The 11771-nt window shown below is 32.2% G+C and overlaps 1 protein-coding gene across 1 annotated transcript; it reads right to left on the reverse strand.

Moving 5' to 3' along the window:
- Nucleotides 1-3949: 3949 nt before the first annotated feature.
- On the reverse strand, nt 3950-9793 carry LOC103974821 (replication protein A 32 kDa subunit B). The gene is made up of 10 exons (XM_009389710.3): nt 9499-9793; nt 9278-9388; nt 9084-9181; nt 8946-8987; nt 8788-8865; nt 5122-5200; nt 4889-4963; nt 4711-4793; nt 4315-4383; nt 3950-4221 (listed from the first exon to the last, which is right to left on the reverse strand). The coding sequence occupies exons 1-10, from the start codon at nt 9598-9600 to the stop codon at nt 4137-4139; spliced, it is 822 nt and encodes a 273-aa protein (XP_009387985.2). The 5' UTR covers nt 9601-9793; the 3' UTR covers nt 3950-4136.
- Between the last annotated feature and the right edge of the window lie 1978 nt (nt 9794-11771).

Genomic DNA, 11771 nt, shown 5'->3' on the forward strand with positions numbered 1-11771 from the left:
TTTTAATAAAACAAGCATTGCAATAGGAGTACACCATGCAGTGAAAATTGAGTATTGACAGCTTATGTGTTAAAAAAAAAAATTAACCTCCTCGATAAATTGAGTATCGAGGGATAGGTTGGTGAGGTTTTATCATTATTTTTCTTTGGTGGCTAGATGGAATCGACTAAAGGGATTCAATTTTAGTTTTATTAAGAAACATTACATTAGCATTGTTAGTATCAAAATGATTTTTGTACAATTAATATTATATTCATATACCTTTATCTCATTGGAGTTAGATATTAGATTTCTTGATTATAAGAGATAGGTTGGTGAGGTTTTATCATTATCTTTCTTTGGTGGCTGGATGGCATTGACCAAAGAGATTAAATTTTAGTCTTACTAAGATACCTTACATTAGTATTGTTAGTATCAAAATGATTTTTACATAATCAATATTATGTTCATATACCTGGAGTTAGATATTAGATTTCTCTCATATATCATTTATTATTATTAGATTTCTTCTTAATATCACTCTATGTTTATGAAGTGAACTAACGACACTTATAAATTTATCCTTTTGAACTACACAAATTATTTATACTTAAAAAATATTAGTGTTTAATTATTTTGAGACAATTAGACTCATTTATCCTTTTTGAACTATACAATTCGAACCGAGTAATAATCGCTATGGTGAAGATTTATAAAATGACTATGTAAAGCTTGGAAAATGTATAAAAATTATTTTTAAAATATTTCAAATCCATGAATATATATATATGTATATATATATGTATATATATATATATATATGTATGTATATATATATATATATATATATATATATATATATATATATATATATATATGTATGTATATATATATATATATATGTATATGTATATATATATATATGTATATGTATATATATATATGTATATATATATATATATGTATATGTATATGTATATATATATATGTATATGTATATATATATATATATATGTATATATATATATATACATGTATATATATGTACATATATATACATATATAAATATATATATATGTATGTATGTATGTATGTATGTATGTATGTATGTATGTATATATATATATATATGTATGTATGTATGTATGTATGTATGTATGTATTTATGTATATATATATATATATATATATATATATATATATATATACATATATACATATATATATATATATATATATATATATATATATATACATACATATATATATATATATATATATATATATATATATATATATATATATACTATATATATATATATATATATATATATATATATATATTCAAATTTCTTTAAGGTGAGTAGGTCTTTAAAAAACAACGATGGAAACACACACAGAATTTGGGATATGAGTCACATGTAGTTTCTAATATGAGGTAAGCAAATTAAGTTTGAGAGGAAAGTGAAGAAGGAGGTGAACATTGTTATAATTTAAAAATATTTAAAAGGCTTGGATATGAGAGGGATTATAAGCCTCAAAAGAATCGATTGGATAAGATCCGAAAGGGCTTTTTCTTTTTTCCCATAAGTCCTTCAATTACATAAATTACATTGAAGGCATTCTTACACGGACAACTAAGATAACGACCAGAGAGTCTCAGGCTTCAATTAGATCAGTTTGATTAAAACCATGAACGGGTTAGATTGATAAACCAAATGATGAATTTTTTTTTCTATGTTTTAGGTCTGTAAAATGCCTATTTTCAATTAATCAACCCTTAAAAGATTGAAACATCTTGTTTTCTCGTTTTCAGCCAATTTTAAGATATATTTAGAAAAAAATTGATGACAAAGTCACTTCAATTTTAAACACATTGTGAATTTGTGGTTTAAATAAATGATGCAGTGCATAAACAAGGTGAAAGTGAATAAGAAGAGTGGTTTCAAAGAGTTTTAATATAGAGCCTGCGTGCATATGACAAATGACTCGATGTGTTTCTGGTTGTAATGTTGCAATGTCTTTTCTGTGTTTGAACACATGCAATTAAGAGGGCTTCAAGCTGCGCTGGGCTCTTTTGTTAGTTTCTTTGATCGGATGAAGACAATGTTTTTTTAGCATGCATGCAAGTGTATAATTGTATAATTCTCTGTTATGCTGCAACCGATTATCTGCACCTGATATTAGGCCTTCTTACATTTGAAATTATGTATCAGTGCTCGCTCGCTCGCTCGCACAGTAAAGGTATGTAAAACAAAAGCAGGAAAATAAACACTGAGTTGATGCTCTAAAGTCTGAAGAACCTTTTAAATTATAAGATCATGATCTCTTTATCTTATTCTTGATACTCAGAATTTCACCTCTGGACTACTTCTTATTTTCTGCCTTCATATTGTCTATCATATTTGAAGTATCTGTATTTTATAATCGGAGTTTATTTGACAGACTAAATTAATTATGATATATATTATGTTTGCTGTTCATTTTAGTCATGATATAAATAACACTATAATGATTACCAGACTAAGTTGCAACATTATTTCAAGATCAGAACCAAAATAAGTGTGTTGCAGCAGCCCAACTTCTTTTAAATCGGTTTGATGCGGTAGACTACAATAACGTATCATTCGTGGTGAAACTTTCTTCTGGAAAACTCACTGACGTACCATTAGCACCCAAAGAAGACGAAAAAACTTCAACTCTAAGATGAGAGGCCTATGTAGACAAGAATCTTATATCCCTCGCGTGCACCTCCTCCTCCTCCTCTATCGACAACTCATCTAATTTTTCCATGACATTGAAAGGGTTTCGAGTCCAAATAGCTAGCTAAAGTGGCTACCAGCATGCCTTGCTTGTCTGATGCATGCCATAGCCCTAGCCCTAGCCCTAGCCCTAGCCCTCTAGGGCTGTGCCACTATTAGTAGTAGTAGGACATACCTTCCTATCTATCAGAATGGTCCATTCAGATTAAATGTTGCTTAGATGAGAACATACCTTTGGAAGCTAAACCCTTACCTCTTTCAGCATCAAAACCTCCCTTTAGGTTCCATTCGTGGGATGGAGCCCCCATGTTAGATCAAGCTTGGTCAAGAAGGCCTCTCGATAAAGCAATGTGAGATAGGTCTATCACAAGGTAGGAACCTAACGAAGCTTCCTTCCAATACTGAAATACTCGGATTTGAGAAGGGCCATCACCTCCTCTCCGATCATACATTTGGTGTACCAATACGAGGAGATACCAAGCAATCCTTCTTTTTATGTTTTGACTCTTCCACATCTAAAACATATATTTAGTATATTCTTAAAGATCATAGTTTGGAAAAATTAGATTGATCCCTCTTTAATCAACAATCTTTATAGAATACATCAAAACATAGACATGAGTAAGTTTATCTCTAGTCGTAGATAAACTGTACTACATAGAATAGTATATTCTTACGATGGTGAAGATTTATAAACTGATACGAGACAAAAAAAAAAAAAAAAAGTCCTAAAGGACGAAGGGAAAACAGAATTTGGGATAGGAGTTCCATGTAGGTTTAAACACGAGGCAAGGAAATTAAGTTTGAGAGAAAAGTGGAGAAGAATTTTAAAACATTTAAAAACCTTGAACTGGATTTGAAAGGAGAATATAAACCTTAAAAGAATGGATTGGGTAAGATCCGAAAGGGCTTCTTTCTTTTTTTTTTCATAAGTCCTTCCATGACATAAATTGTATAGAAGGCATTCTTACATGAACAGTTAAGCCAATCACAAGAAAATCTCAGACTTGAATTAGATAGATCGGGCTGATTAAAACCAACAACTGGTTGGATTAAACAAAATCGATCAGAATGACATTTGCTGTGGTCGACATCTTTGATTTTGGTCAAAGTACTTATTAAACCTTGATAAGTATGAGATGTGACATCTAAAGAATCTACATAGAAGACATTTGCTCCCACCAATACAATCTTACCATTGTACTAATAAAAAAAATTGTAACTTCTAAAATCTCAAAGGAAAAGTTAGTTTGTGAAATAAAAAAATCTACCTTCTTAAATTAGACAAGCAAACATCATAATCAACTTAACACAATGTCACGGACTTAAGTTACTAGTTTAGAAGGCCAATCTATGTCTTATAAAAAGTTTGCTTGAATAATTAATTGAAAATTTCAACCATTGCATGCAGACTTGTAGTGGTTTTCATCAATTGTAGAATAAATATTGCCAATATCAACATGATACTCAATAGCATCCCTACAAAAAAAACAATATATATATCTATTAGGAACACAAGCAAAGACAATATATAAAGAAATAATAGAGTGAAAGGAGAGAACGAAGAGAGACTTGATCTTATCCATCGGTATCCCTAAGCGCTGGACAATTTCATCCACGTGCAGTCCATGTTCACGAGCACTGTTAAGAAAGCAATCCGACATCATGACAATTTATGCAATCATAAGGTACAAAAAGAATTTGTCTGGTAAGAAGAGGGATCATCCTGGTGAATGCATGAGATCCACAATGGGATGAACTAACCAATGCAAGATTACCGAGTCAACATGGGAGGTCATGACAGGAGTACCAAAAAAAAGGGAAAAAAAAAAGAGAGAGAGAAAACTGATGATCTTAAAATCAGAATTGAGTATGTCCCAAATAGCATAATGGTGCAGTCTAATAGATATAAGCAAAAAAAGCACAAATCAACCAAAGAGGAAACTAAGTAAAACCTGCATTACTTACAGGCTAGCTGGTTCCTGAAAAACATCCAAGACCAATTTGTAGATATTACTCTCGGAACCACCAATGCCTGAATGAGTGGAGAACTGGAAGAAAAAAAGAAAAAGGACATAACCAGTACAGAAGTTGCTCCTAGATGATATTTGTTAATACAGTAGGATTTTTTTTTTTATTTTCTTACCTGGTTCGAAACAGGAGTCTGGTATCTTTTTACATCATTATTAGGAGTCACTACTGTTCCCACAGGCACATTCACCTAGAACGAGCATAGGCAACTCCCAAATCATGTCTTGCCAATAAGAAGCAAAACACCATATAGCATGAATCCAACACAAAGGCATGTTCTTAAAAAATATGGAAGTACATAAGCACATCATAATCAACAAATAGAACACTCCTTAAATACATCAATACCTTCGGTCTAGTGTTATCCAGATGCACATGAATGCACTCAAGGAAGTGAAGAGTGATGTAATTGAAATCAGTCACAGGCCTGGGGAGACAAGGGATAATCACAAGTTACTCAATTGCTTGATTAGACTAATCTCATAACAAACAAAATGAATATGAGACAAAATTTAACCATGGACTGTTGGAGAGAAAAAAAAAAAGAACAATTTAACTTGGATTAGAGAATAAATACAAGAGACTATTACTGATAAATATAGGCTACCGTAGAGGGTGAAAATCCAGCTATAACTTGAGGATACGCAAAGCGAAATGTTCATTTGGCAAAATCAGGAAACAACAGAAAGAATATAAAACCAAATTCCTTTGTCATTGGCTGACATAATTGCTTTTGCCTCTTGATCCAAGGGCTCATAATGAAATTGCAAACAAACAATAAAAAGACAGTGTACTGTATTTTAGTAGTTTTATGGAACTAACACTGATTCATAGTTATTTTATTATTGCTTAATAAAATGTTTCAGTAGGACAGAACCATAAGGGCGAGTCCAATGCACAAGCCCCCCACCAATTCAAGGTCTGGGAAGGATTAACGTGTGCAATCCTCCCCTTATAAGCAGTGTTTGTTTCCATAACTTGAACCCTGATTGCCTTGGTAACAAGGAAGCGACCTTACCCCATTGTACCAAAGCTTGCCTTGTTCTAGAGACATCCGTATAAATATTCTTAACTACCAATTAGACATTCTAACAGTCACAGTACAAAAGTGAGAACAAAAATGATAAAGTTATGCTTAAAAAGCTTCCATACCACACAGAAATTTACAATTTAAATGACATTCTCATCATTGTCTTATGAAAGTTCCTAGAATCTAACTAGCAAGTAGAGAGCAACTAGCATATTTCAAAACTTCTCTTCCTCTTCATCCACAATAAAACTCAGTTATTTGAATACCTGATAAGACATGTCGAGTAAAAAATAGAACGAGACAATCTCCACAATTTTGACTAGCCTCATCAAATTAACGCTTAAAGACCACAAATTTAAACAAATCAAGTTTGTCATAAGCTAATTAGTTAGCCACCTCATGGAAATTATAGAAATGCAAGTATAATGCCATCTGCTGTTAAATTCAGGAATTGTCTAGCTAATCCATAAAGATTGTTCAGAGAAAAATCACTTATGTGATTATGTTCTCGAATTTGGTTGACTATTAATAAGATCCAGACTGAAAAGAGGAGGAGATGGGAAAAAGTAAGCATAGAGTAAAATAAATCATTCAAGTTAACTAGCAAGTAATAAGGAGATTAGCAATTGCCTGAAGCATGTCAAAAGATTAAAAAAGAACTACTTTGATTAGAGAGCAACCTTTCATGCTGTAAAGGTATGATCACCTTTCCCTCTAAGGCTTTTAGATTTAAAAGATGCAAATTCCAAGTCCAAAAAAAGATACATTCAGTATAACTTTTATCTCTCTGTTTTCTAATGTCAATTTATAGTATTACTATTTGTACACTGAGCCAGTTAAGAAACAGCATGACCTATAATAATGTGTTCCGAGGCAAGTGTCATCATATACCATTGAGATATTGGTAAACTGCATGACCCACTAAAAGAGATGCCTCCTTGGAGAAGAAATCCTCATCTTATACAAATACTAATTAGATCAAAAAATTGATGAAATTAAGTCCAACAAGACACGATAGGAATAAGGTTTATTTCATTTATGGATGAAAACATGCCTGTGAGAATCTCGATTTCTTCCCGACCCACAATCAAATTGCAAATAGCCACATAGTAAGTCACTGTTGATAATGATATTTTATTAATATGAAGAAGTCTAACTAAGATAGAAACCCATAATAAGATTGACTTAGTAGTCCATTCCATTTAATACAATTTGAAAATTAACTTAACCAACATATATGCCAACCATATTGAGGTTCACTGCCTATTTGATAATCTCAAAAACAATCTATCCAGATATACATCTTGTGATTGTATATCTCCAATTGATAGCTTCTTCTCTGTTTCAACTCCCCAATTACATCAATGATTTCATATTGTCCTAAATTTTGATTAACAAACTGCACTCCTCAATGATCCTGTGAAAAGACTACTAGCAAGTCAAGATGACTATAGCTCTTTGAAGCAAACAAGGCCTTCAAGCTAGAATTTCCTTCATCAAGGTACTTCTGAAGAAAGCTATATTAAACCTGTCATGGCTGACATTTTATCCTTGCCTATTCTAAAAATTCATCTTCAATAATCTCTTCTCCCAAGATCTCAATATCAAACCCCCAGTACTTTGAAAAGGTCATCTTGACATCTTTGAGTAGGCAAATGCAAGGTCACTGCAAAGTACAAACAACTTGTAGTACTCCAGGAAAAACATAAGCCATAATGTTATTAATCTTCATATTAGACACACCTAAATTGAGGTTATTATACATTTTACAAACTTCTAATATCAACAATTTGAGAGAATAATCAATATTGACTATTGTCTCCTCCCAACCATGGAATCTAGCAGATTGATGCGAATAGGTTTCTTCTAAGTTTAACACATAACTCCCCCTTGACCATCATATTGATCGTTCCAATAATAACTGATCCCATTAGCTGTCCTGCCTATTGAATCATTGCCCTGAACAAAAATCATGCTTGGCTTCTACATGCTTATTAGCATTGTTTAGTTTGATGCCTTCCAAAATGAAAGAGTTTTTCAGCCCTAACAAGACTCCAGGATGATGTTGCATAGTATCATGAAATTTTTCAGATCCCAATAGATGTAGAAAGTTTAAATAAAGCTATCAGGAAATTGAGTTTTTGTGGGTATAGATCAATCCACAAATATCAAAGTATGGCCCAGAACCATTGTTGACACAGTAATAGTTCTAACCATTTCAAGAAAATCTGTGTCCTAGTGTCTATGCAGAAGTTTGAAGTATGAGTATAAATTCTGACACAAAGATCCAGTTCATGTCGTTGAGCCTAAACAAGAAACTTAGAAGATCTGGTTGAACTCTTATCCCATAATTTCTATCTCATCTAGCCACCTAATTTTCCAAGAATCATGTGTTGTATCTGCATGCTATGTAGCTATAGCATCGAGATCATTTTATTTCAACACAGCCCCTTATGAATTATATTTGTTTGTTTTTTTAAACAATCATACAATTCCAACAGATAAAGGCCCTGAAAGTATATTTTTTAAAGTAAATACTACACTAAAGACATTCAAACACCCATGGGTACAGAATGAGAATTACAATGTCTTGACATCTCAAACAGCAAATATTCACCCCTTCTTGGGCCGCCTATAAATGGGTGGCTGTAACAGGGTCTTCTTTCTTTATGAAAAAAAAATCCAAAAAAGCAAAGATACAACAAAAGGAATGACATATGAACCATGACTTTTACAAATTTGACAAAGAATTGAGTCATGGTGGATATCGAAACCAAAATGACCGCATGATTCAGAAGGCAGAAGTATAGCTATCAAAACAAGAAAACCTAGAAGTTGCTTTGTGTCTTGAGGATATTCAACAAAAAATCATAGACTCTCAAGGACAGATATAATTAAGCCAAAATGTTCATAAAAGTTGGTTCTTGAGAATGACTCAGAATTGAACATCCATGAAGGGAAAAAAAAAATCTTAAGCATCTTACCGAACGGAGAAGGCAACAACATGTCGTTTGCCTTGGAATCCTTTCAAGCTACCATTGACAGTGACATACATCCCATTTCTCACATTAAAATTCAATAGCATTAGAAAAATGCCAATATCCCTAAAGAAAGCAGAGAAGAAAAAAATTCAGCTGCTCACTGAATTATAGCCATCTCATTTGTGTCCGAAGTCTCATTGACCCTGCAAAAACAACAATTATAAAGGTTACGATACAAAAATAATCTCTCCCTCTCACTCTGTGGCTACAAAAAGATGATAGCATCTTAAGAAACTCACCAGCGATTGACATCAATTCTCCCCGTACCATCATCGAGGGCGAAGGAGACATCAGTAACCCTCTCCGTCTTGGTCATCACAAGCCCCAGTAGCCTCACCTGGCACCTCACAAAGGAGAGCGAAAAAACAACAAAACAATCAGGGCCATGTTCAAATTAGGGATTCCCAAATGCAAACTGGAAAGAGTATATTACATTGGTGGCATCAACACCATCGACAACGAAATTGGACTTATCGTCGTTGGAGTGGTACGCCTCGCTGATCTGCTTCACGGTTAAAGGGAGCACACCCTGGACGCCGCGACTCTGAGCGAAAACATCGTGACCACCACCAGGTCGACGTGAGATATAGAGGATACATAGGCCAAAAAAAGAGGCGAGGGAATTATTCTTCTTTCTTAAACAGATTTCGGGACCTTGGAGAAGCCGGAATCGGGGGTTTGGGTGGCTTGTGAGGGCATGAATCCGCCGCCGGAGAAGAGGGAGGCCGATCCAACATCGAACTGGCCAGCGTACATCTCCTCCTATCTCTCGCTCGCCCCCGAAAAGGCTCGACTCCAACCCTAACCCCAAGGACAGATTGGTGGGCGGGACGCGGGAAATTCAAGGATGGAGATCGAAGAGGGAGGTGGTTTCCCGCTATATATAGAGGATGTTCCTGGTGTAATTGGTTCGAGTTCAGATGGCAAGCGAGACCGTAGTAGTAGTCCCCTTTCCTTTTGTGCCCTAAGATGAAAATTATATGGCATTTTACCTTTAAAAAAAAGTCTTTTAGTGTTGGACTTTTCCATCAAATAATACTCCCCTAAATATGTTTTTTTTTTAATTTGATACAAATATGCAACCACATTCGCTGTCCTCTTCTTCTCTGACACTATCCTCTCTTCTTACCTATCCTCTTTGTCCCTTTCTCTTCCCTTGTCATCCTGCTTGTTGCCTTCATTGTTGAGACTCTCATCATCCACCACTAGCGCTCTTGTGACTCCACATTTCTTAACAAAGCTATAGTCACTATAATCAAGTTTCCCTTTTCTTACGATCAAAGACTGGGAGTTCATTACCCATTTCATCCTTCATTCCTTCTTCTTCCTCGTAATCGAAGACGAGAGCTCTTTGACCCCACTCACAAGACCCTAGTCAATGATGAAAGGCGAGGGCGCTAAGGGCATGTGACGAGGGCGTTAGTTGCGTTCCACTAGATAAAATGATCATTTGCTATATATACTTAGGCATTTTAGATAAAATGCTCATATATATACATATATATATACATGTATATATATATATATACATGTATATATATATATATACATGTATATATATATATATACATGTATATATATATATACATGTATATATATATACATATACATGTATATATATATACATGTATATATATATATGTGTATATATTTATATGTATATATACATATATATATATATACACATATATATATATATATACATGTGTATATATATATATATGTATATGTATATGTATATATATATATATATTATTTTTTTATATTTCTCAAGGAGCATCTTAATCTTTTCATATATATATATATATATATATATATATATATATATATATATATATATATATATATATGTATCCCAATATGACACAACAGAAGCTCCCTCTTTGATAAACTAGTCCATAGAGTGAATCAGATTTATTATTCAGTTATAGTATTTGGAGAACTTTATAAGCTTATTCAAAAATAGTATGAGCATATAAGTTTCTCTATTTATTGCTCTTGTTCACAAACCAATAAGGATATATACTTAAAATTTTTTTTTTAATATGAGACTATTTATATTGGGTTTTGAATTCATTTGCCTCAATTATAATATTTTTGAATAGATTTAGAGTGTCTTATGGATGTGTAAAAAATATTATAACAAATATAAAAATCATCTCCATATTTGGTTATTCTTATTCTTAAACTACTATTATTTTAAAACTTATTTAAAACTTTATTTTTTCCATATAAGTTTTTTTCTATTGGATTTTGAGCAAAATTATCTTAATTATAGTGTTTTTTAATAGGCTTACAATATTTTAATAGGGGTGTCAAAAATACTCCAAGTCTATTAAAAAAATAATATAATTGACATAAAAGTCTTCCTATTTAGTTATTATTCCTAAACAAATAAAGATAATTATTAAAAAATTATTTTTATATAAATAGACTTTTATTGTGTTTTGAATCAATTTACCTCAACTATAATGTGTATCTTGATGATTTCCGTATTGCCTTTTGATTTTAATTAATGATGCTTTATGTTCAATGAAACCATACTTGATGATTTAATGATGTAATAATAAAATGATAATTTTATATTTTAAAATTATACATAATGATCTTTGTGATGTTTGGCTAATTGATCTTGTCGTGATGAACTTTACTTTTAAATGGTGATGCATATTTTTGTTTAGAACAAAAAGGACAAGGGTATGCATGTATGAAATCAATCACTTAAATTAAAACAACTAAAAAGAGGAAAATATTTTTTTTAAATTTTTTTTCTCTATCTTATCAATTTTTCTAAAAGAGATTAATAAATCAACTTATGTCATTTTGAATCTCTTGAAAATGATTTTGATGATTTGATGATTTGAATTTGAATAAGTTTTATCAAAATCATGATCTTGATTTCTCAATATTTGATACATGAGATTTTT

The sequence above is a fragment of the Musa acuminata genome, chromosome BXJ3-2, assembly GCF_036884655.1.
Source record: "Musa acuminata AAA Group cultivar baxijiao chromosome BXJ3-2, Cavendish_Baxijiao_AAA, whole genome shotgun sequence".
In the NCBI taxonomy this organism is placed as follows: Eukaryota; Viridiplantae; Streptophyta; class Magnoliopsida; order Zingiberales; family Musaceae; genus Musa; species Musa acuminata.

Coding starts and splice junctions, on each gene's coding strand:
- LOC103974821 (XM_009389710.3), bottom strand. CDS start 9,600: ATGTACGCTGGCCAGTTCGATGTTGGATCGGCCTCCCTCTTCTCCGGC. Junction 9,389..9,498: donor CCGATTCCGGCTTCTCCAAG/GTCCCGAAATCT, acceptor GTTTTCGCTCAG/AGTCGCGGCGTCCAGGGTGT. Junction 8,988..9,083: donor AGAATTGATGTCAATCGCTG/GTGAGTTTCTTA, acceptor TTGTTTTTGCAG/GGTCAATGAGACTTCGGACA.